Below are 26,826 nucleotides of genomic sequence, written 5' to 3' on the forward strand. Positions count from 1 at the left end.
GGTGAGGCCCCAAGTTAGGGTTTATAATTGACATTATGAAAGCAAATCCTGAAAAGACTGAAAAGTTTAGTTTATTTGTTAAACTTTTACAAAAAAAAAAAAAAAAAAGGCTTCCCAATAATAAGAAATCCAAGTGTGGCATTCTGTTCCTTCAAAGTAATTCCAAAACTGAATTAATTAGGAGCAACTTGTTTCAAAGCTGGTGCCGTTACAGCCAATCAATAAATATACACTAGCTGTACTCAAATAACTTTCAAGAGAGATATATAGCTCAAGGACATGTTTTAAAGGGACTCTGACCGGCGTTACTCTTCTGGTGTAATTATACAACTGCAGATTGAACAGTATCATCTTCCACGTGGGTATTTTTTGGTATACTGTAACGGTGGCTTTGGGACTCAAACCTTCAGCAATTTAATTATATCACAAGAGCAAAGCCAGGAAATTTCCGTATAAATACAAGGCTTGACTCTGGTTAAGAGTTTGTTTTTGTTTTGTAAGGAATTGTAACACCACCTTTGCAAAATAAAGGGTTTCTGAAGATAAATAAGTGACTTTAGTTTCCTCTCAGAAGAAGCCAGGATAAATTAGCATCCTGGCAGAAGGGGCTGGGTGCACCTGGTGAATGCCATGGCTCCAGCCACATAGGCTCCCTCCATCCTCCCTAGCAATACCCCTGGCTCCAGCTTGCTATTCACACACATTTCAGCCAAAAATATATTGCTCAGGCGTCACTTTCCCATTTCTCCAGGGCTCTGCTGCAGCCCAGCTTTCAGCGTTTTTAACAGCAGGGAAATATGAGCCTCATGGGACCACACAGAAACCCATCCGAGCAATTCCCAGTGCGCCATTTTGAGCTCGGCCTACACCAGGAGCCGCAAATTCTGTGGTGGCCTTTTTTTTTTTTTTCCTTGAACATCCCCCAGGGACGGTGCCTCCACCACCTCCCTGGGCAACCCGTCCTGATGCCTGACTGCTCTTTCGGAGAAGAAATGTCTCCTCATTTCCAACCTAAGCCTTCCCTGCTGCAACTTGAGGCCATTCCCTCTAGTCCTATCACTAGTCACCTGGGAGACGAGGCCGACCCCCAGCTCCCCACACCTTCCGTTCAGGGAGTTGCAGAGAGCAATGAGGTCTGCCCTGAGCCTCCTCTTCTCCAGACCAAACACCCCCAGTTCCCTCAGCCGCTCCTCACAGGACTTGTGCTCCAGGCCCTTCACCAGCTTCGTAGCCCTGCTCTGGACACGGTCCAGGGCCTCGACATCATTTTTGACACCTTTACTGAATTCAGGACCATTAAGGGACTGTCTGTGTTTTACTGCTCTCAAACACACCAAAAAGTGCCAGGCCAAAATTTCTTACTCATGTCTTGAAGGATAACTCCAGTCCAATATTCACTGTATCCAAACAGCCTTGTCCACCCGCCCATTCTCACACATGCCACCAGGTCCATACTTTCTAAGGAGGCTTGCATGAAAGCTGGGCACTTCACTTCCACAGGACCTTGAAAGAATCTCTTTCCTCAAGCCTAAAAGCAGTTGCAAGAAAAGCAAATAAATGGGAAATGTTTTTAACGATACCTGTCCCCTCTCCTCTCTGCTACAGAAAGGAAGTTACAACTGGAACCTGGAAAGCGGTGATTGGGAACTATAAATCAAAGCAGGCACTAGCTGATCTCTGTTCCTCGAGCCAGGTGCACACATCGGTCAAGAACATTCTTCCCCTCCTCTCCTTCTTATAAAGTTTTCCCCGCTCAGAAATGGCAATCACTCATTTTCTTAAGGAGATATAAGAGGTCTGAAATGATGTTTCAAGCAAGAAAACTGCAGAAAGGGGAGGGGGAGAGAATCAACCCAGAGTACAAAACGGAAACAATTTAAGAGACAGAAAGCACATCAGTATCAATCAGCAGCTACAGCCCTGCCACTTCTGGAAACTGAGAACTTCATTCCCCACCAAGAGCCTATCTGTGCGAGAAAAGCTCCCATTTATCATGCCCTGTGCCATAACACAGGACTGCCGCACTGTGCAATACTCCTGTGTCATCTTATTTGTGTATTTGGAATCAAACTGTGCTGCTCTGCTAGATGGCCAGCAAGAAAACCGAAACCTCCACAGAGACATGCCAGGAGGAATTCAGGCTATAAAAGTTGCAGCTACATAGTCACAAGAAGTACACCACTGCATGAGGGAAGAGGTGCCTCCTGAGGACCTGCAAGCTCGGTGAGACTCTACCCATCCCTGCTGTTCCCACCTAGAGAGCTGAGTACGCTGTCTGCCTGAAGGGGATACATGATTTGCACTGATTTTTGTATTATTTTTTTCATGCATTAAGTAATGGATATTTTGAACCAAAAATGGAACTTTTTCATTCTGAAAAAAAAAACAAAAACAAAAAACAAAGAAAAAACATGTTAAAGCATTTTAATAACGTCAATTTTTTTTTTTCCAATCCCTCTTCATCACCAAAAACTTATCTAATTTGGCTTTTCCCAGGTAGTTCCAGTCTTAATGAATTAGCATTTTCCCTATGACAGGCACTTAATTAAAAGCTCCCCAAACATTCCTGAGCAGTTTCCCCTCCTACACAATGCCATGTCCGCAAGCACATGCACATAGGGCTATATGGTGCAGGAGGCAGATAGTTCTATCTGCTGCCAGTTAGGAAAGAGAGAATTGAAACTGATGTTTCAATCAGAAATAAAATATAAATTGTAGGCAGAAGTACAGCATTTCAGCTCAAGAGCCTCTGATTAGTCCTGAAGGACAACGTTCAACCATTGCTCATACTGCAATACCATCTCTCCAGTCTGAGATGGTAAATGGCTTTAGCAAAGCTCTTGCAGACTCAGGGAAGGACACCTTTGCTGCCATCAACTGCAGCAGCAGCTCAGCAGCGCTACTGGTCTGTGCTGAAATGCATCTCCAGAAGGTGTCTTTGCAGAGTCACCATGCACTTTAAAGCGCTAATTCCCCAAGTGTTTTATTGTTGTCATTATTGTTTTGTTTGTTTGTTTGTTTGCTTTTTCACATCCCTGAAGAGCCACATGGGCACCAAGAACTTTGCAGATGTTACTTTTTTTTTTCTTTTTTCTTTCATATCAGTTATCTCAGTTACTATAATTAAGGCTGAGAGATCTGGGGCTGTCCAGCTGGAGAAGAGAAGGCTCCGGGGAGACCTCATTGCAGCTTTTCAATAATTAAAGGGGGCTTATAAATAAGACGGAGAACAACTTTTTGCTTGGTTGATGTAGGGGAGATGTAGATGAGATGTTAGCAGGAAATTCTTCACTCAGTGAGGCCCTGGCACAGGCTGCCCAGAGAAGCTGTGGATGCCCCATCCCTGGAGGTGCTCAAGACCAGGCTGGATGGGGCTTTGGGCAACCTGGGCTGGTGGGAGGTGTCCCTGCCCATGGCAGGGGGGTTGGAACTGGATGGGCTTTAAGGTCCCTTCCAACTCAACCTGTTTTATGATTCTATGGTTCTATGATAACACTCCCCCCTTCTGCATTAGGATAGAGGCAAATTACTACTTGTGCAATCAATGTTTAAAAAAAATTTTTTTTGAGCTCTAGGTAACAGTTAAGCAGTTATTTCCCATGCTTTATACAGGGTGTGGAGGCTCGATGCTTCCCCTTTTAAAGAGAGACTTGAGCCTTAGCTGAATATGGTGAAGGTTTGCGCATGTTTACCTGACTTATCTTGCAGAGGTACAGCCTTGGTGAGCAGATTTTATGTGCTGACCTGAAGAAGAAATTGTTTCTGGACAAGGACCTCACGAGAGTAAGTTTGAGCTTGCAGAAGCGTAGCAGGACACATACTGTGCTGGGACTGCGTGTGAATGGACACGGGAGTAACAGTGGTGGAGTCTGCTACAGGATTATGACCAGACATATTAAAGCTTTTCATTTATCACTTTCTGATAAGATTATAAATAGTCTGTGTAATTAGCTAGAGTGGTGAAAACCATAAAGTGGCAGAAAATATACGTTCATTATAAAAATTATGCTACATACATGTGAGGGGAATGCAGGGGATGGAAAAAGAGAGCTAAGGAAGTTAATCCACTTCTTATAAACCTCCTAATATCTCCAAAACACACCCCACAAGTCCCATAGTGGACCAGTTGGCTCTTTGCCACCTGCTACTTCAGGGCGGTGGAAACGGGACCCCATCAGCTCAGCAACCACCACGGGAGAACAAAGGCCCCTCTGCCAGGATTTGTTGGCACCGGCACCATTCCCACGCATCGTCCCGCATCCCCTCCAAAGCGTAGGATGCCTGCGGCATGTTTAGCCCAAAGTGCCCCTGCTTGGCACTTTGTCCTCTTCCCCTCCTTATTTCCCCTGGGTCTTTTGGAAGCCCGAGCTGTCTGAAGCAGCCAGGGGGTTCCCTCGCACGCCGAGCAGACATCATTGTGCTCTGCCCCAGTGAGCACAACTAATAACCGCAGCTCGCCTCCTTTAATTGAGGCTCTGAATAACCGAAAGCAAGTACCAACCCCTCCAGCAAAGGCAAAGCTACCCTGACTGCAGAGCACGGCTGCCACTCACACAGGTCCACGGTGGCATTTCACAAAAGCTGGTCTATTTGCATGGAAAGCAGCTATCACAAAAACAGATGCAAGCAAGCCGAGGCCAGCGTGAATTCCAGGAAGTCCCCATGGCAGACCGCATGTGTAGCTTTCCCTGCTCCACACTTCCTCACCACCAGCAGCCCGGCTAAATTATTTTGTCCCCCCCCCACAGGATTTTCTAAGCAGCTGTGGAAGCCCGGGGGAATGACATACATGTTGGTGATGAAAATTACTGCAAACCAGAGGGTGATTTTTCAGCTCAGAATACAAAACAGATCGGCTTTTCTGCAGTCATTGGTAAGAAAAATACTAATTAGTGCTAAGTGTGGTGATAGGCCAACTCTTTTGCTTAGTCGTTCATTCATTAGAGTGAAATTAATCTGGATTTAGATCGCTGTAAATGAGCGCAGAATGTAGCTGGGTGTTTTGTTTTCTGACCACCCGTCTGTCGCTGACAGCAGTGAAACAAAGCTAAACGTGCAACGTTGGACACCACAAACTGAGCCTTATCCCTAATGACCAAGGTCTGCTATGAAACAGCAAAATGTCCTGTTATGGCTGCTAACCCCCAAACCTCAATTTGAGGTTGGGCGGATATTCATCTGAATTGAGATTAATCTAGATGAGGCTCCCACAGAGTTATTGGGGAGCAAGGAGAGGAGATGGAAAGGCAGCTTGCCTCAGCTTGCCTTTTGTGGAGAGGTCAAAAATAACTTTGCCTTAATAAACAGTGATTACATAAAATTATATATGTAATTATTATATAATTATATATAATACAACACATTTTTGCCTTTGATCATGAGATGCCATGAGCTTCTGTATCTCACTGGGCTCCTCATCCCAGCAATATATCAGATTAGACTTCATGGTTCACTGAACAAAAACCGAGGTCCCCACAGAAGAAGTCACCATCAAGGATGTGATAAGCGTATGAACTAGTTACTGGCTCGATGGCTGTGCTGCTAAAGGCAAGACAATGCAAGCATTCAAGACAAGCTGAGGGAAACTCCACCAACCCCCAAAATAGTGTAGTATGGCCCAATGCTTCCACACACAAACATCCAATCCACTTTACAGCGCTCAAAGCTTTTTACATATTTCTATACAAACTAAACTTGGTCCGTGGCCATGAGGGAGAGAAGGCAGAGCTGAACTCTTCTACTCCCATCCACCCTAAAATAGGATGCCACATTCCCGCTGCCTATTAGGGAACGTTTCCTGGCCCAGGACTCTGCTACCCCCTGAACCATGTCCGGGCATTGTTTAGAAAGTGCTCATTAGCACAGAGTGAACCCACAGAATCCTAGAATCATTAAGGTTGGAAAAGACCTCCAAGATCATCTGGTCCAAGCATCACTCTACTATGAATGTCACCCACTAAACCTCATCCCTAAGCACCACGTCCAACCTTTCCTTGAACACCCCCAGGGATGGTGACTCCACCACCTCCCTGGGCAACCCGTCCCAATGCCTGACTGCTCTTTCGGAGAAGAAATGTCTCCTCGTTTCCAACCCGAACCTCCCCTGGCACAACTTGAGGCCATTCCCTCTAGTCCTATCACTGGTTACCTGTGAGAAGAGGCCGACCTTCAGCTCCCCACACCTTCCTTTCAGGTAGCTGTAGATAGCAATAAGGTCTCCCCTGAGCCTCCTCTTCCCCAGACTGAACACCCCCTGTTCCCTCAACTGCTCCTGAGAGGACCCATGGAGTGTCCCAGGGCCTGTGGTGGGACAGTGCCAGGGTGAGGCCCTGTGCAGGTAGTGGTGCAGCTCAAAAGCACCTACGTTAACACAGCACGTTTCTCCGTGTCCCACTGTGTGTATGTATGTGTAGAGTCAGGGTCTCCATCACTACTCCTCAGCAGAGCAACCCATGGAGGGGGAAGTCTTACTGACAGTGGCCTGAATCGCAGAGCTCACTCTGAGCTATCCAGAACAGCAAGGATGTGGAGAAGTTACTCCAGCTTTGTTTACGAAGGAGCACAAAGGAGACAAGGGCATGTTAAGTCCTTAAGTACCAGTGGTAGCTACTATTGGTAGCTTAAGCTTCACCAGGACACTGTCTTAAGCTACTAGTGGTAGTGTAGTCAGACAAGAGGACAGACAGGCAGAATGCCTTCCAGTTGTTGGTGACTCCAGCCAACTACGGCCTACACAGAAGCACTTTGAGCAGGACAAAGATGCTTTTATGTGATACATGGAGTTACAGAAAGAGGGAATTTTCATATAAGAAGTAAGACTGAACCCTTTCGATGTCGGACTTCATCCATCCCATCCATGAAATCATAAAATCATAGTGATTTGGGTTGGAAGAGGCCTTTAAAGATCCTCTGGTAAGGCAGATAGTAATAGGACAAGGGGGAATGATTCTAAACTAAAAGAAGGGAGATTTTGATTAGATATAAGGAAGAAATTCTTCACTCAGGGGGTGGTGAGGCACTATCCCAGGCTGCCCAGAGAAGCTGTGGATGCCCCATCCCTGGAGGTGCTCAAGGCCAGGCTGGATGGGGCTTTGGGCAACCTGGGCTGGTGGGAGGTGTCCCTGCCCATGTCAGGGGGGTGGAACTGGATGGGCTTTAAAGTCCCTTCCAGTCTAAACCATTCTATGATTCTATGATCCTATGATTCTGGTCCAACCCCGCTGCCACGGGCAGGGACGCCATGCACTTCACCTGTCCTTCCCTAGCCATCCACTAACCGTCACACCATTAGTTTCACAGCAGAACTGTCTGTCTTAACAATGATCAGTCCCAAGGCCAGTTCCTCCTGAACTGCTCCAGCGCTGCCTCTCTGGGAAGCAGGCAGGTCAGAGGGACAGACATGGAGCCAACAATCCCGGTGGGAAAGTGAGACCTCGCTGTCTGCGGTGATCACCGGCACGAGCATATGCCCTCTTTCCCTGGGAAGGGTTAGGTATGTGGCATTGTTTTCCGTGCCCCTAACTGACTCAGGATTAGCTACTGAGAAACATCTTGGCAGCCTTCCAGGCCACCACACAAGGAAAGCACTCTATTGCCTTATGTACAAACAAAGTCTTCAATTTGTCTCTAATCATCTCCATTAGAGCACAGTTTGCCTTCTAATCAGGGACGTGTTTTCCCCTTTTTCCTTCTTCCCATTTTCCGCTCATGCCAGGGCGAAGTTGCTGCAATGAAATAAAACCTTATAACACATAAACAGTTATAGATCTAAACATCCCTCCCACCAGGGTCTGGAAGCTCAGTCTGACAGAGAGCTGCTCTGGTAGCTTTTCGTCTGGAGGAAAACATGAGGCAATGTATTGGTGATCTCTCAAAGAGGTTTTTTCATCTCTCACTACCAGATTAACAGATTTTGCAGCGACAGAGAATGACCAGCATCAAAGCTTCTTGTACAGGACATCAGACCCCTCATGTCCCACTGAGATATCTGCTAGTTCGGGAGTGAATCTCTTCTTTCGCAGAAGAAAATTCTGTTAAATCCAGCAGTTTGAGGATGAGCTGAGCAAGACCGTACCTCTTACAAAAGCATCAACCTGCATTTAAAAAGACCAAAGGGACACACTCTGCCAACACTCCTGGTGATCTTGTTGCAGTGATTAATTATCCTCAGAGTTAAAAAGAAAAAAAAAAGAAAAAAGAAAAAAGAACCTTTTGTGCCCCTTGAGAAGCAGCCTTCAGTTTCCACTTCTGTCGTGCTGAAGGGATTCAGCCAGTCAGCGCGCCGTAGTGTTTTTCAAAGTGTTTGTGGTCCGGTTTGTTATGCAGAGGTTGCGGTTGACTCCACAATTCCCATAAGTGCAACAAGTTCTAACATAGCTGACTGTCCCTTTGTTTTCGGCTTTCCATACTTCTTCAAAGGCCTGTTGGGCACTGATGGTCATACCCCCTAATATATCATTCTACAGGTGGTTTGGGAATTTAGATCATTAGCAAGACTGGTCTTTAATGTGGCATGAATTTTTTAAGTTGGTACAAGGTCACTTAAAACTCCAAATAAAACAGTTACATAAAGATAAGATTCAGAATCAGCCCAAAGCAAAGAATTATACATTAATCAGATTGGCAGTCTTGTTTGAAAGGAAGTATATTTTAAATCACATTCTTAGACCAGGAAAAAAAATAAGAAAAACACAAAATCCATTCTTTTAATCAGAGTATGTTACTGAGATCAAGTTTCTCTAAATATAATAAAACTGAGAATCTCCAGAGAGGCTCCAGAGGCCTTTTAATAAATATGAAAAGCATAAAGAGAGAACGGCAATATAATATCTGGGTGGTAAAGGGCAAATTTCATCCCTGGTCAGAAGCAAGTCTTGAATCATGAGGCGGATTAATACTTGCTATAATTATTGAGCAAGAATGAATTTGGACCTATATATTCAAAACAGAGACACAAGACTCGACTATGGACATGTCTTCTCTGCTGATCTTTAAGGAGGGCTGGGCAAGCACCAGCTAAGGACAGGACAATATTTTAATAGGTCTATACTGGAAGCAGTATCAGCACCTCGTGTCTGCAGCACAAGGACTTTCTTGTGAAGATATTTCATACAGTTACTGAATAAACAGAAGATTTCATCATAAAGTATCTGTCCAAGCAAATATAAAGCTGCGCATGCAGACCCTATTTGCCTTAATGACAGGTACATTAACTGCTAAACGCAATTGTTTTTTAATTAACATTGTCGTGGTGTACATTATTTAACTAAGAGAGCATACACTTGCAGCTGCATTTCATCTCTATACGCCTCACTTTCATTGAAAAGAGCTGCCATAGCAGAAGCAGTGTATCCAGCAAGGAAGGTTAAATGACGCTAGGCAGAATCTCAGGGGAGAAAGCGCTGTGTTTTATTTTCCTAGGTGAAAGATAACATTTAACACTTCTTCACTCTATCACTCTAGCACAGCTCCTCCTTGGCTACAAACCTAAAAGCGTAGGGAGACTCAAACTTGGCATCCAGCGTGATGATGAGACGAGAGTGAGATGAAAAGCTCCACTTAGGAGCAGGAAAACAACTGACCCCCAGACCCGAGATGGGTTTCTCTTTACTGACTTCAGCTGCTTTTTTATAGTTCCTACCAATTCTTGGAAAATAATGCACAATGTGGGGAAAAGAAAAAAAAAGGTAAAACAAAAAAAAAAATCTTAAGCAGAAAATGACTACACAGTTATAGATACATTGCAGATATATGTCTGTGTTCTCCACTGTCCCCTCGAAAATCATGTAATTAAACATCTATTCGATGGAAACTCAGTCTGTACTATTCTGAAATTAGGACTCTCCGCTCCCCCCATGGGAGCACAGACCCACCCAGCATGAATAGCATGTTTAGCCACCCCTGTGGTTTACATTCCCTGGATTTACATTTACTGAAAGATAATCACTTGATTCACATGCAGTTATATATACGTATGCACATACATAGATTAAAGAAAAAAAATCCCCTAGCAGATGCTATAATAAGAAGTGAGTGAAATGAAGTGAAAAGAAAGGCTCTGGATGGACCTTGCTAACCAAAGGAGACTAATTCCAAGCTAGAATTGTGGAATATGCTCGAGTCCTTTAGGAGATGTGGAATTCCCCATCAGCAATCAGCCAGAAAGAGGCCCACAAAACGATGATCAGCCTCCACCTTCACTTAACATCTCGATCTAGACTTCATCTTCTACTCAGTTTGAAACCACCCCATCACAGGCAGCGGCTCCCTAGGCTAAACAGGTGAAGGGGGGCACTAATCCCATTGCCTTCTGCTGTCACCAGGTGATTTGGAAGCTTATGCCATAACAAAGGGAGGGGGGGAGCCACAGACAACCCAAACTCTTTGTGACTCCGCACTTCTATCTGCTGCTCTTGGCATTTTTCCCTCTCCTCCCACCGCAGCACAGATTTACGGGTAGAAAACACTTTTCCTGAAAAGCTGTTTTTCTCCTGTACGCTTTGTGGTGAAGGGAAGACAATTATTGGGAAGAAAAAAAGAACAGAGCAGAAGATGAAAGGGCCAGCTTTACACAATTACAGCCTCAAGGGCCACTCCTGTACTGCCCCAACCTCACATCGTCCTAGCATGACACCGACAATGTCTGTTTATCAGCAAGAAATGACAAGTGAGCAGAAACAACATCTGGAAAGTTACAAAGCCAGGCGAGGTCCACACTGAGGGCTGGAGCATGCTAGGGAGATGTAGGAACACAAACCCCATACCCAATACAACCACATATACCCAAACAAATAAACTCCTAAAAAGATTTTCTGCATTGGCTTCCCGTATCTCCTCTGGTAGTAGGACAAGCTGTGTTTTAGAATGGAAACAGTTAGATCTTACACCAAGACCGTGCATCTTCTTTAGGCACCTAGCCGCTCACACAAATCTCCACTTTTTCCCATAGTGAAGGGAGCTGCACCACACCTAACAGCATATCAGTGCTTTACAACCCTATAAAGTCACCAGCGTGGTAAGGATATCATACAAGCCCAACCCCACAGCAGGCTGCATGTACACGGATGAAATGAAGAGCAATGTGGTGGCTCCTTCAGCAGCAGAGAGATCCTTCGAGGTGAGGCTCAGGACCTGCTGGGGAACACCAGGGGACGTGTGCCACTGCTGCAGTGTTCAAACAGCTTAATTCCAGCATGATGTGCGTGTAAATCAGGTCACCTAAGGTTTTCCTCTGAGATCCTATACTGCCCTGCTGTGCAAACGTAAGAAAACCACTGAATCCACCAGAAATGACTCAGGATTGATGTAAATAGCTGCGCAATGTTGTGGCAAATCAGAGTCTAATGCTTTCTCTGAGGTTTTGTTTAATAGAAAAAAAAATTCTTACATTAGTAGTTCATGGAAAATAATTTGCAGTAAGATATTACTGAGAATAGACACAAATGAGTGTAACTACTCTGGGCTTTAGGTGACAGACACACAATAAATCTTACTGCACTAGCAATAATCTAAATTAAGAATTAAGATCACTTAAAAAAAGGAAAAAACCTCTGGTACGATCTGAACAAGAAATAACTTTTCCATCCCTTTGAAACCAAGAGATGGGTTTTGGAAATTTCAACAGGGTGTAACATTTATGACCAAGGCTTGAACCCATGAAAATCAAAGAAAAAAGCTGAGACTTCTCTTTATTACAGGTCCCCTGCACTAAGACAATAAATATAGCCACCTCCAAAGCCAAATTACTTGAGGTATGTAATCATCCCAAAAATAGTTTGTAGGGCTGAATGTGGTTGCAGAGTGTAGTAATCCATGTACTAATTGCATTTGTTTAGTGGTCCTGTGCCTTATTCTTGTCATGTCAGCAAGTACCCTGGACAGTATTTTTGGCTAAATAATAATATGCAAAAAGGTTTACAATGAAAAAAAAAAAATCCCACCCACTGGGATAAGCTGTTAAATATAGGTGATAAAAATCCTTGATTCTGAACCAGCCATAAAGAGGTTCCTGTGTGCCATCCTACATTGTGTGAACATGCAGTGTCTCACAGCATATAAAACTGTGAGCATGTAAATTTTACCTTGGTGAAAAATACATCATAAATATAATATTAGCCCAAGGAAATTAATTCTTCAGGATATCATCAAGGCCACTGTGAAGTCAAAGAACAGTTTATCAGATAAACAAGCCACGCGTCAGCTGCTATGCTTGCTAACAGGAATAGGGCTAGCCAGTGGAAACGATGTTGAATTTTCGAAAGATTTGTAGCTCTGCGAATTTTACACTCGTCTCCTCAAACAGCTCTGTTAAAAATCAACATGCACGACTCACTATTCCAGTCCAGATCTCTCCGATAGCTTGGAGGAATAGTTAGCAGATACCTCCCTAAATATATTGATTTGTAAACTAACACAGTAAATTTTCTAGGACGTTTTGCCTTTTTTTGCACAGGTCGTTATATACTCACAGTTCAGGGAGTCTCGTGGCCTGTGCGATACTGCTGAGATAATGACGGCTTCCTTCTGGCTCTATGCTCTGTTAACCTTTTCATTAAAGCAGTGAGCTCGGAACTAATAGGGCCACGAGTCTAGAAGGGGGTCTTGTCTCTGGCAGGTGAGTTGTGACTGCAGGTTCTCCCCAAGCTGCACGAGGGCAGGGGGGTTATGCCAATGTGCGTACTCTGACAGGGTCCCTGGGGCAGGACACTGCCAAAATACATAGGGAATGAAAAATACAAGAATGAAGAAGGAAAAAAAAAAAAAAAAAGAGAGAGGAAAAGGATATCCAAGGTTCTTAATCTAGCCATTGAAGGGAAGGGACTTGAAGATCTCCAAGGAGAAGACTCCACAATCTCTCTGGGCAACCTGTGCCAGTGCTCTGGCACCTGCAGAGAACAGAATTGCTGCCTGATGTCCAGAGGGAACTTCCTGTGCTCCAGTTTGTGCCCATTGCCTCTTGTCCTGGCACTGGGCACTACTGGAAAGAGCCTGGCTCCATCTTCATTGCATCCTTCCTTCAGGTATTTATATATATTGATGAGATCAGGTGAACATTGATGAGAAATTGAACAAAGACTTTTTAATTACCATACTTGGGCACTCTGATGATTCAAAGTCACTTGCCAGTCTTCCAGTCCGTAGCCCCAAACCCACAAGGTGCACCAGCAGCTCTTGAGCTGGGCTTTTTCACCAGGTCCTACACATGACTTCTGTGATTCTTAGCTTACATAGATGGGAAGATGACTGGTACGGGCCCGTACCATGCACTTGGTAGCACATGAACAGGTCTGAGCTAGGACCCTTCCCATTTTGCTCCCAGCAGAGAGAACAGTTTGGTTTTGTGTCTGTCTTTATTACAGTGATAACCTGAAAGATCATTAAACAAGAGTGGATTTGTGGGCCTGTCTCAGGACGCAACCTACATGCTTCAATTAATGGGAAAAAAAGGCTATCCTCAGTGAAGGTGTCTTTCAACAACATTAATTAAAATAGCTGTCTCCTTCTCTATTACTCCTAATTGTATTTCAGCCATTACTTGGTTTTTAAAGCATTATTTCCTTGTTATAATGAGCCAAGAGACTGCACCAGGTACTATCACAGTGCACTTTACTTCAAGAGCCAATTTACCGCAATCCTTAGGAGGGATCCCAAGATAAAGGAGAGGAAACAATTCTTTTTGCAAGTGTAGTCCTTTCTGCACACAACTGAGGGACGAAGTACAATTTAGTGGTACAATGTTTGACCCAAAACATACAGCAGTACTAGAAAATAGTTTTCTAACCTGATGTTGTCTCCTGCAACTGCACAAATACCACAGCCTCAGATAGGTAGACAAGAAATGTGATGCATACGATACAACCACGCTAGCTTATATATGCACTTGTAACGCTGGTCCCACCAGCCAGATTTACCAGCATAAGGAACCAAACGTTATTGTATTCCCAGAATGCTGCAGAAAAGATTCAACTCATTTGCTTTTGGCTGTCAACGCGAGGGATACAAGCGAGTTATCTAAGCTCTCTCAGAAGTTAATGAAAAGGGATAGGCACTGCGAAGTTGAATCATGCCACCTGTCTGGGACAGTCTTCTTGGAAAAGGATGAATCACCCTCCGGAGGTGTCTACTCCTTTTCACTGGCTATCAAAAGAGTCTAGACAAATAACTTTCAGGCCACTGAAGTTAGGAAATATGAATCCCACTGAAGACACCTGAAGGTAAAGATACAGTATCGTTTAATCCAATTTATGGATCTCAGTTCTGATCCAACATCTGTTTTAAACTCAGAAACACCCTTCAAGGAATTAGAGTGATTTGCCAAAAAGCATTAGCACTAGAGACTAAAATTCTGCTGCGCCATCCTACTTGTGTTATATTAGTATTGCAGCCTCTCACAGAGATGTTATGTCTTCACTGCCAAAAGTGAGAGGTTTTTATAGCAGATAACTAATATATGTTATCCATCTTGCTATAAAACCCTGGGGGGAAAAAAGCACAGTGATTCTGACTGCAGTGTAGCTAAACGAAGTCTTGCCCAGAGGTAGCGGATTGGGTTGATCGTGTGTAGTTACACTGCAGTAAAAATGTCCTGTATTTCATCTTCACTAGGATTTTAACGTGTTATGGCTTTTTATCTGCCTCACTGTAAAAAAAAAAAAAAAAAAAAAAAAAAAGAACTGATGCTTCAGGCTGAAAGCTTTACTTTCTGGAGTTTACATGCATATATATGTATGTGTGTTTATATGTATTGCTTAATTTCCTAGAATATAGATCAAGTTATAGCCAAACTGACACTTAATTTTTCCTATTAAGATGTAATGAAATGAACTGAGTTTTGAAACCTGACATCACACAAGGCTGCCATTCAACAATTTAGGAACAGCAAGGGAGAAAAATCACTGTATCCAGTTGATCCAGCTAATTTTCCTGAAAGATACCTTCCCTATTTCTGATCAGCATTAGTACTTACAGTTCCCAAAATGGAGAGTGCACCAAAAGGCATTTTTGCAGAACTCCACACCATTCTCTGTCATTTGTAACTACATCAATACCACCAGGCTTGTTACAATCTCTTATTCGCATTTTAAAGAAACCAATTACTACTCTAATAAAAAGCCCTAGATGTTCAAAATGCTCTCACTGCTTTTGTTTCATATTATAAACCAATTAAAAAAAGGAATTTGGTCCTTGGGTGTAACTTGTAGGGACCTTGATGGGATTGAAACTCTAACCCTACAATTTACTAACAAAAATAGTCCACCAGCTAAACCACACTGCGGCTCTACCACTGGGGAAGAAATATTCTCAACAAACCAGTACACTGCAATTCTATTTTCTCTGTTGGTTCAGCTGATTTGAAAATAAAATGAGATTGAAAATAAAATGAGAAATGAAATTCAGTAGCAGAAAGGATCTTTACAAGCTTTCCAAAAAAGAAAGTACTCATCACTTCACTTTATATTACTGCTGGATGAAAAAGGAAATGGTTAATTCATTTGAGTTTGAACTCCAGTAACATCTGGGTGAAGATCTCTATTGCAGAGAGTCCACACAAGCTTTCCATGGATCAGAAACCTACCTAAAAATCTTCATAATAAGCCCTTATAAATTTAAATGACAAGATTTGCTTCAGTGATGGGCACAGGATAAACATCATAGTGTCCTAAACACAGCTCAGCCAAACTCAGAACTGGAAACAGGGGTTTCATCCCAGATCCTAAAAATAGGTGGTCCTGCCCAGGGTGTTTCAGGTGTTGTTAATGTGACAGGTCTGAGCGAGGTTTTGTTTTCATGGTTCAACTCTGCAAGTGAAATGGTTTCCAGAAGAAGTTGAACTTTCAGGTGATACGAAGATTTTGATTCAACCCTGCAAAATGGCACAAACTTCCCAGTGAAACTCTTTGATGAGAAAGTTGCTATTTACCCAGGTCAGAGTTTTTATGCTAAACTTTAGCCCAAGTGTCACAGGCAGCCTCATCACCTGCTGCAGATCTCATTGCAGCTATCCACCACAGGATTTTCAGCCTTCGATACAATGGAGCCAGGAGAAAAGAAAAAAAAAAAAAAAAAAAGAAAATGAAGAAAAAAAACCACCCGAAACCTTAGAGACCAAGCTCAGCATTGCTATATGAGGTTTACTGAAACATTTATTTCATAAGAAGTTGTGGGGTTCAGGAAATACCCCAGGTTTCAGGAGAAAGCATAATACGCTGTGATGGGATCTTTGACGCATTGTATGGGGTTTGGCGTGCTCTGGTGAGCATTCACACTTCTCTGTCACTTGCAATAGATTGTAACAGCTCCGTTAGCAGAACTGGGACTAAGTGTCCATAGCACGTTTCCAGATCTGGCTTTCCCTATCCTAGACAGGACTTCATCCCCAAGTCAAAGTAGAGCAGAGGAAATCTTTAACTTAGAGGTGCGCCTAACCAGGGTGGGTGATTGCCTAGCTCCATGTGCCGAGAGATACCATTAGACTTCTGTGGCACATAAAGCACAAAAAAGAAGGCCTAGAAGATTAAATAAGTGGTCTCCTTTCAATGAAAGGTCAGCTTAGAGGGCTGTTAAGTAAAGAGGAAAAAAGCCCTGACAACACAACAGCTGCTGAGCTTTATAGGCCCTTTAGTTTTTCAAAGGACACCTGGCAATGGTTTTCTCCTCACCTCTCTGTTTAGCTTGGACAGAAAAGCCTTTAACTAAACCTGAAACCTTAGAGATTTTTGTGTGCCTTGCCCTAGTTTCCTGCTGAGCACCTGCCCAGAGGTCATTCTTTCTGCTGAGGGTTCCTCACAGGTCCATTAGAAAGGAAACACCCAAGTACTACCCCAAGGACGAGCCCTCTCTTTCACCCTGTCTTTTGGAGTCCACTGGAGCAGACAGAAAGCCTCCTTGTGATTGCAGGTGGATAGTATTTGGCTCCCCACAGCCTCATTTCAGAAAGCGCTGAGCACCCTGAGTTCCTGCGAAATCAATGAGGGCTGCAGGCGGTGTTGAAACACAAGCTGCTAATAACTTTCAGCACACGACAGTATGTCCCAGTCTTTTGTCTGTTCCTATTTCTGTATTTCTCTTTCATTCCTACCCTATTTAGGAAAGGCTCCCACAGTCACCATATTTTTCCTCTTTTTGTTCTCTAAATGGCACATTACTTTTTCATAAGACGTAATTTCTCCTGCCACTGAGACCCATACTTTTCCTGAGTGTCTCAATGTTTCTTCCTAATGTCTGGGGCTCACTTTTATTTGTCATGGGTCTAATCTTCTCTCTGCCTTTGCAATTAGTTTTGCTGCACATTAAACATTATTCAGAGAGATTTCTTAACTGAAAAGCAAGAAAAACTATTTCAAGCTAGAAGAGATGTTATCATTCAACTAGATTTTGGACAATACAGTGGTGGCAGTCCAGAGATTCATTGTTTTATGTAAAAGTCTGCCCACGTTTTATGATGCTGCTACTTTTATGAAAGAAACTGGAAAGAAAGAAACTGGAGATAAGAAAGGCAAGTAAAAAAGATTTAATTGATCCCCTTTTATTATATCTCTACCTTCAGAGCCCCTTGCTAAGGTTCCCAGTGGTCTGTAGGAAGCTACAGGTTTGGAACAGATTCCTTTTTTTCAGCTGTATCCGAGTAGAAGTAACTCCATTTTCTGCCACGGAGTTACTTCTAAAAATACGTTGTTTAGAGGAGTGCTCGATCCACACCTTTGCTCCCTAAGCAAAAAGCAGGAACAAGACCAGAGTTGCAAGGCTGAATTTCCTCCTTATTGAAGACGATGACTAACATACTGCATTCTCCAGAGGACCAGGGAAGAAAACCAAATTGATAAATCTCTTTCCAAAATTGTAGCAGTGAGAGCAGTGGTCAGCTCACTCGCCCCACCACCAGGAAGGTGCTCCCAGCCAGGCACAGTGCGTGTCTGAGGAGGGAGAGCTCTGTGGTTACAGGTACCACCCTGGACAACCAGAAGCTAAGTCAGTGGTAAGGCAGGAATAATTCCTCATACTGAACATCCTATTTATGGGAAATGTAATGAAATCAAGAAGAGATCAGTCTGCGGTGGGATATTTTTGTTAAACAGGCAGTTTATTCAAGGCAAGTAAGCTGTGCTGAAGCCTAGAAGATGAGTTTGAATGGGAAGAACTTGCCTTGCAATCCATTTTGTGCACACTTTAACCATAGGGTGGCAGAGCACAGGCTCACGTTTTTGATAGGAGCATTTTGCTCAGCTTTCTGAAGCCCTTAGCAAATGATATGTGGTTTATAAATCTGGCATGAACCTGCTCTGTACCAAAAGTCACAGTCCAGCTCTTCCTCCCAACTCTAATTTCTTGTTCTCACCTCGTGCCAGTTTCTCCTCTGGGACAGCAAATGGCCATGTGGCTGCACGGTGAACTAAATCAGAGTGCAAACTAATCCAGGAAAGAAGGCAACAACATTCATTGTCTCCCTGCTGTTCGTGGTGGGGCCACGTAAAAGCCTGTGCTGACAGATGGGAGAAGGAAGCTGGGAAGAGTAAAGCCTTTCTTTTTTAGCAGCAGGGCTGGGTTTAACTGGCTGTAAAACAGCACTGTTGCTAACTCAGAATAAACCTATTCATTTCAGAGTCCCAAGTGAAATAGGAAGTTATTTAAGTGATATAGAGATTGTACACAAGCAGTACAGGACTGTAGTCACGATCTGGGAAAACAGTTACTTCCACAGGATCTGTGGAGGAACTGGAGCAACCAGCAGTCACCGCTCAACCTTGAGCTCAGGGGTTTCACCAGCTCTGGAATGGTTTTGGTTTAAGCTGGTGATGACCAGACCAAGTGGGAAATTGGATTCAAGAGTTGTAGGTAAGTGTTTGATTTGAAAACAAACAAAAAAAAATGCTGCAAGAGAAAAATTATCCTTGCTGTGTTTGCTGGAGCCATAAACCAAGATACTAGGCTGTCCTTCAACCCACCAAATGGCAGAAGAAAGTTGCGTAATGTCATCCCCATTAAGCCCGTAAATATTTTATGCCCTCCCAGCCCACCATTCATGAAAAGTGAAAGCTTTTCTCCTCTTTAAGGAAAAGTTAAATCAATTGGAAATTCTCTCACAGATCTTTGATGTCTTGGCAGAAAACTGCAGTTATCCAGAAAATGTGGGAGTGAAAGGATGTGAGATCCTGTCATCTGTGACGTGAAAGACTACTACAAACTGGAGAGGCTACAGAGTTTGAGAATGCGACCACTGCACCTGGGGGTGACAAAAGCATGAAGAAGCAACAAGAGAAATCAGAGGTGATAGCAGCTGGGTCACTGCAGGTTTTTTTTTAAAAAGCAGATGTCTGCTCAGCTTTTATCAGACTTTCTGAACCATCTGGAAGTGCCTACATTTGCAAGTGAGAATCAAAATAATTGATTACTATTCTTTTTATTAGTAATCATCATTACCAATCAAAATTAGTAGCTGCACATAGCCTGGACATACTGTTAAGGAGCTGAATGTGGAACATCCCAGTAAGAATGCTGTCTGTGGCAGGTATGATGCATACATCAGGTAGAAGCACAAGAGTTAGAATATCTTCATAGGACAAACTGTGCCAACAAGACTTCAGCCAGTCTGTTAGACAGCAGACACTACTCTAAAACACCTCAAACTTCTCTGCACTCAACCTGGAGGTGCGTGCCAGGATTTTTTCCAACTAAATTTATAGGCCCACTTCTGGCATGCCCCAAGTTCTGCCCAGATGACAAGAAGTTATGTTCACATTTGTGGAAGGTCTCTACAAGTGATCACAATAATGAAAAACAGCTTCTAAATGACCTTGCAATAGGAGCAGGTAAGACTTCAAACTATGGCGAAGCTGAACTTTTGGAGAACCCAGAGTCATACTCCAACTATGAAGGTTAAACCAGTCTACAGATTCCCAAGTCTACAGATTCTGCTCACCAAATTAAAAAGAAAACTACTACCACAACTAAGTTCATGAAAATATTTCAGGCTTCTCACTCCTGTCAGCTTGTTGAGTTCTACCTCCTTCCCTGCTTCATGATGCCTACCGCAAAGCTATCTAGAAATAAATGTTTTTACAGTGAAATCTCAGAGCTCAACAAGGAGTATAAAATGTTCATGTCAACAGTTAGGTAAATATTGCCAAGTACCGATGTGTTCAGATATTTCGATACTCACCTGAGATTTGACCGTAGTGATAAGTCTTTCAGGAGCTGTCAGTCACTGAATTGCCACAAGGTAAGGCAATTCAGATGCCTACCCTTTGTTCTCAGTATATGTGATAGTTTTAATATTGAAGGCCAAGAAGAAACAGACCACTTTTCTGATGACAAGCTCTTCTGTGAGCATGCCATGAACCTGAGGAAAGCTGACTTCAAAAAAAGACAGCTCTGAAGCTTTTAGAATATTATTTTGAATGGCACTCAAGCTGGTGTCTTGAAAGTCTGAACCCCTTTTGCATTAGAAACAGAGCAGTAGTAGAATAGGACTTGTTTTATGCACTGCACACACAACCCAAAGTCAAGAAAGACACGTACAAAATAGAAAAATACATTTTATGAATCATCTGAACATGTGATTGTTTTTGAGACTTCATCACAGGACTTGTTACTTGCTTTGAAATCAATAACAAAGCATTAGTACCTACCAGATATCAAAACATTTCAACTCTAGTTCCTTGTGCTTGTAAAGAACTTGAGATTCATATGGTGACATACACGTTTGCAGAACTCATTGTGGCACACAAATCACGCTCACAGGCAACAAAAAAATGACCATAGGAAGGGCTACATTATCCATACAGCTCACTACTGGACATAGACCAATGCTGAGCACAGTACTTCCTTAGAAAACATCTGCATGTGCTTCTCCTATTACTAGATGTAGAAAAAATAGCTCTTAGCAGCGATTATAGGTCTAACGCCAAATTTCTTTTCAAAATCATACGTGATGATGTGGTCCAAGGCTGCCAAGTCATAGGCTTCTCCTTATGGTATCAGTGAGTAGTGAGAATGTTTCGGAAAGTCTTTGGTCAGTGTTGCAAACTGTACCTTATCATCTGTCTGGCTTAATGATAACGGAATAAACTCAAATATTACAATGTCCAGAGCACTGTAATCAGTGTTATTTAAGAAATACAGGTGTTTTAGGAAAGCACTGCAATGTTTCCCCAATTAAGGCTTACCAGATGATAGTGTTAACCTCCAGAGCTAGCAGATTCGAGCCTGTCTGACAGCTTTATACATGCACTAAGTTACCAAGTTCAGCTTCAAATAAAACCTGTGTGTGAGCCAATTGGCTCTCTTTGACAAGCATAAGCCTACTATTTACCTCCCAGAAGCAGGTGCCAGTATATTTTTAAATATTCCATAGGTCTGTTGTTATCCCTACAACATATAAGCAGAAATCCTATTTAGAAACCAAGCCGCATCTCTGGAATTTTTAACAGAATACATCTCTCCTGCTGTCTTGTAAAACCATCACCCATTTTTGCCTGCTAACTATAGTCCAGAATGTAACAGAGACTTTTGGCAAAAATATCTCCCACTGCCACCATGTCTCACTGAGCAGACATGTTATTTTTTGATTCTGCTATGCTTACTTCCACAAGATCAAGTGAGAGCGAAAATGTTACTAATGCTCATAATGACATATTCTTAGAAATAATTTTGGTTATATATAGCAAGATGGAATCACAGAGTCTAGGACAGACATCCAGTGAGACCAGAGACAAGAGATTATGAGCAGCTGCTGGCACGAAATTCTGTATTTGCAACACTGCACAACTCTTCATGTTCCATAGTACAGTAGCACAGGAACTGGAAGACTCATCACTAGTCAGTGCAACAAAAAAAACTTTCTACCAGTTCCACTCATTGATTCATGTGTCTCCCAGGAGCTCACGGAAGATTATGTCTATTAAAACCCTGGCTTGGCTCTGATGGTACACGCTTTTATCACAGAATGTGTTCGAACTGAACAGCGTCTTGGCATGTGCCCTTGTCACATCTTCCACCCACCCAGTAGTTTGTACGTTGCTGTTTTATGCAGTGTTGTCATGTTAAAATTACAGAAATTTAACTACAACATCTACTGTAAGTTTTACCTTCGTAATATGTAAATCTATAGTCCTTACAGTGAACCCCTCTCCTGTTCCCACCATATTAACACAACTAAAAGTGGCACATGCACCAGAAAAGATTAGGTCCCATTCTCCACCAGCTCTCTGCCATCCTCCAAAACATTTCTACTTCACATATTCAGATAACAAAAAGTTATCTGTCTCTATGTTAATACTTCTGCTGATGGTGCTCTTGCTGTCTCATACTCTGCTTCAATGACCAGTTCTGGTGCCACCAATAATTTCTTCATTTCACACAGTCACAAAATGGTTTGGGTTGGAAAGGACCTTAAGGATCATGTAATTCCAACCCCCCTGCCACGGGCAGGGACACCTTCTACTAGATGCAAAACAAGAAATTAAACAAGTATAGAGAGACTGATTCTGCCTCAAAGCAGTTTCCTTGCATTCAATCTAGAAAGAAAAGACTTAGGAAGGATATGAAACCTGCTCTAGCAAGGTTAGGCAACCTGTCTAGGTACCCCTGCTCAAGCAGGGGTCAGGCCAGATGACCGCCAGAGGTCCCTTCCAACCTCAGCTGCTCTGATTTTGTAACAGCCCTCCAAAGAGAAAAGACTGCTGTACAGAGGAAAAGAATAAATACTTTTTGGTATCCAACGAAAACAGGATCAGATCAGGCTCCCAGTGTGGTGAGAGGGACTGAGGCCAGACATTGAGTAGAGAGTCTCCCCTGTTAAGACTGGAATGAAGGATCTAGGGACATTAGAACATCTCAACAGCACCCTTGAATCAGAAAAACACCACCTGGGAACACCTTTTGCATACCTATCTCCTATAATTGTTGTTGCTGTGGAAATCACACCATTGCAAAGATTAATACATTTTTATGCACCTCTGTTTGTTCCCTTAGTCGATAACTCCCCTTTCCATCCTGGATCCACTTCTTTCAAATCCACCTGCATTCACTGTGTCCCACGTACTTAGGTACTCAATTCCCCTTGTCACTGTGCACTTCCTTACACTTTGTTATTCTGCCTGAATGTCCCTCCAAATGTACAAGTTATCCACTCGTTTTTTGTTCAGCTAATTCCTTCCTCTCTGCTACCTTTCTTACTAATAATGTTTGCTGATAGCAGTCTGATTCCCTTTATTCTCACATTTGAAACAATTCATTTAGCAGTCTACCTTCCCCTTAAATTTCTCTGTATCTAACACAACTAAACTTTTCCCTTTCACCTGCCCTTCCTGTGGTTTTATTTCTCCCCATCAAACCCACTAGTGAAGGTGGAAGCAAACACCTTGGAGATCGCACTCCGGAGTAAGGATGATCCTAGTAATCCTTTGGGATTTAATGAGGAGTGGTATGCACACATGTGGGGACCTAATATGGGCTCAGAAAGCCACAGGCAAATAGCATTATACTCTGTCAGATGGGCAAATGATTTCTTGAGAAGGCAACAAGAACAGTCCCAGGTAAGAAGTACTAAAAACAGTTTTCTGGAAAAGGAATGTAACAGTTTTTAAGGAGAATCAGAATCTGGGAGGTCAGCAACTGCATTAGGAGGTTGTTTGAGTTGTTTGTGTCCACCAGAGGTGCTTACCCTTCCTTATTCTACCCTGGTCATAAGTGTGTCTGATTACATACAATTTCCACAGAGGAAGACCCAGCTCCTTCAATCTGCACCACATACAGTCTATATACAGGATGACTTTCACTTGTATCATGATTACACTGTCATAAACATTGTTATTTAGACTGCAAAAAAGTAGTTGTACCTTGGCAATGTCAACAGGTTTATGCCTGCTTGTGCTACTCACTGTATAAGAAGCATACATAAGTCCAGAGCATTAAAATAACACTTATTTCTTGCAAATGGAGGTCACAGAGAGCAATAAAAGAGCCTCACAACACCAGCCAGAAGGCCGGATTCTTGCCAGGCAAATTATTGTCAACAGACAGTAACACAACTTCCCAGCCTGCAGACGTGGTCATTGACACTGCAATGCGTCAAAGCATCACACAGGGACTCAAGTTCAGACCCATGACCCAGAAAAATGTCTCATTAATTTGATCCAAAGAACCCCAAATGACCACAACACATACTGTGAAAAGCAGCAAAACCAGGTAACATTTATATAGTTATCAAAAACAAGAGTGATTTTTCAGTAGTAGAAGGAGAAAAGGTTGTGTGATTGCTGTTCCCATTAAAGGGCTGGGATGTGGCAAACATAATGCTATTATAGTTCTTTTCCAAGGAGCTGGAAATTCAAAGTTCATTTGTGTGAGTTTCTGACACTGCTCTCTATTAAACACAATTCAAAACATCACCAAAGTTTATATGGTTAGTAGCCAGACCACTTGTGAACACCAGTTGTCAGTAGAGTTGGGATGCTGAAAGGCCGAAAATAAAAAGTATCCTTTTGTTTCCTAAAGGATTAATCTCAGAAGCATCCAGAGATCTCTTTTCATATTATAATGCCACAAAATAAGAAAAAAGAAAAAGAAAAAAGAAAAAAAGAAGCAATTTCTCCACAAAATAGACCAAATTCGGGGTATAAATAAGATGTTAATCTTCACATCTATGCCAGGATATAGATCAAAAACTATTCAGTAATTCAAAGTATGATAGAGCAACTAAACTATATCAGAACAAAAAGGAAATTCACATTCCACTCTCCAGGTGACCACTAGAAGCTGGCTTATATTTAATGCTAACTTGGGCAGAAGAACCCAGGAAGTGAGTGCTTCATTACACTCCAGGTAGTAAAATGACTTCTTACAGAGGGGAACAAAGCAGAAGACAATAAAATAAAGAACTATCAGCATAGAGTTAGAACCAGGTAATCATGGAAGGAAATAATCACAGCCCTATGTTAATTGCACCTATTATAATTCTCTTTGTGTAGAAGAAGCGGGAGCTCTACTTACTTTCACAGAGACGTCTTCTCAGCTTCCCCCGAATTTTATCGATGGCATTGTAATCGGAGACATGAAACACGTGAGCAGACTTGGGTTCTGAAGCGATCTCATCAAGTTCCTCTTTTAAGGCTTCACCAACACCCACAGCAAAGATCCTAATTCCAGCCTGACGGGCTGCAGTGGCTGGATCCAAGACGTAATCCTGACTCCTTCCATCAGTCAGAAGGATAGCCACTTTTTTAACAGTTCGATCACTAAGTCTCCCACCTGCTTCTTTGGAAAAACTGTACGTGTTGATGTACCTGAGAGCATCTCCAGTGTTTGTGTTGCCCCCATAATACTTAATTTTTCTGGCGGCCTCTTTGATTTCTTCACGGGTTTTGTATTTTCCCAGGTCGAACTCGGTGGTCGGCCGATCACTGTATCGCACCACACCTACGCGGGTTTTATCTGGGCCAATCTCGAAAGTTTCCACCAAATTAGCCACCCACTGCCGAACCTTCTCAAAATCTTCTTTTCCGACACTGGAGGAGGCGTCCAAGATGAACACGAGGTCATAGTGAACGTTCTTGCAACCTGCAGGAGTGGCAGAATATATTGCTGAGGGAAGGTGAAAGACAAGTATCAGATATAACAAATGTTCCCCGGGCATGGCTCCCCAGCGAGCCGTTCTGAGGAGGCAGCAAACCTCCCTGTCCTGCAGAGAAAGTGCAGATTCTCAGCCTCTCTTCCTTGTGATTCACCTCATCTGTTTCAGGACATCTACAGTAGATCGGCACACGCTTCTCTTTGAAATGCAAAGCCTTTCTCTTCCTGCGCTACTAACTTCCTTTGCTCAGTCTTTCACCTACACCATCTGCATGCATATGAAGCTATTTTTCTCTTTTAAAAACTTCATTGCAGTCCCTCTGCTCAGGCAATGCTCTGAAGTGACCTTGGCAGCTCAAGAGACCTGCTCTGACCTTCCCTTTGCCAATCCTGACCTTGAGTAGCGAAGCTTTCATGTTCCCTCTTGCATTAGCATTATGATTTATTTATGCTTAGCTAGAAGCACTTCTTCTGCTCAGCATGATATCTTGGTGAAGCAAGTTTATAACAAGATTATTTTGATTTTGAGGCTCTCTGCCATTGACTATTGACTAAAGGATGACTCACTGAATACTGGGATGGCTTCCTTGACAACAAAGGGCAGTTCCTTTGTGTGAGAAAAGTTCACTTATCCCCACAAACACTCTTTTGGCTCCAGCCATGATATTTGTAATCTGAGGCCTATGTAATCCGAAAGGCAAATGTATTTTAATTGCAGTTTTCTTGCCCTATGAAACCAGACTGGTCATATATTTGTCAGCTGCTTGCCAAGAAAATAGATCTCCCAGGAGATGTTTTCTAGCTCTCTCTGAGCATAGACAAGCCAACCAGCAGTATATTCATAAAAAGACCCAGAGGTGACCAAGACGTATCAACGTAATGCCACAGCTGGACTAAATGTATACATAGATATATTTAATTTACTATTATTAACTATAGTCCCTAACAAATTACAGTTTCAAGACTGAAAACTGCTCTACAAAGTCAATTTATCTATGGTCACAACCATCAGCCATCATTTCTCCAGTAGTTCTTCTCCAACATCACCTTACAAAGTACAACCAATCACATGAATAACAAAGCACATATAACATAATGCAAGACAGAGAGCTGGTCTGTACAAGTGCCTGTGCCGCTTCATCCCTTTTATAGGGCTTTTCTTTGGCCCATTGAACTGGAGATGTTATACGTGTCCTCTGAATTGCTGGCAATACCTTTTAAACCCTGCTGCTTTACCAGGCTTTGAGCTAGCCCACATCT

At 42.8% G+C, this 26,826-nt stretch overlaps 1 protein-coding gene across 2 annotated transcripts in view; it reads right to left on the reverse strand.

Annotated features, from left to right (window-relative positions):
- COL22A1 (collagen type XXII alpha 1 chain) overlaps positions 1-26,826 on the reverse strand; it is a 233,608-nt gene that overhangs the window by 174,734 nt on the left and 32,048 nt on the right. For both annotated transcript variants that reach the window (XM_066990776.1, XM_066990778.1), the window contains one exon: positions 24,988-25,554. In XM_066990776.1, the coding sequence (XP_066846877.1) occupies positions 24,988-25,554 (567 nt within the window). The remainder of the gene's footprint in view (positions 1-24,987; positions 25,555-26,826) is intronic.

The sequence above is a fragment of the Anser cygnoides genome, chromosome 2, assembly GCF_040182565.1.
Source record: "Anser cygnoides isolate HZ-2024a breed goose chromosome 2, Taihu_goose_T2T_genome, whole genome shotgun sequence".
NCBI lineage: Eukaryota > Metazoa > Chordata > Aves > Anseriformes > Anatidae > Anser > Anser cygnoides.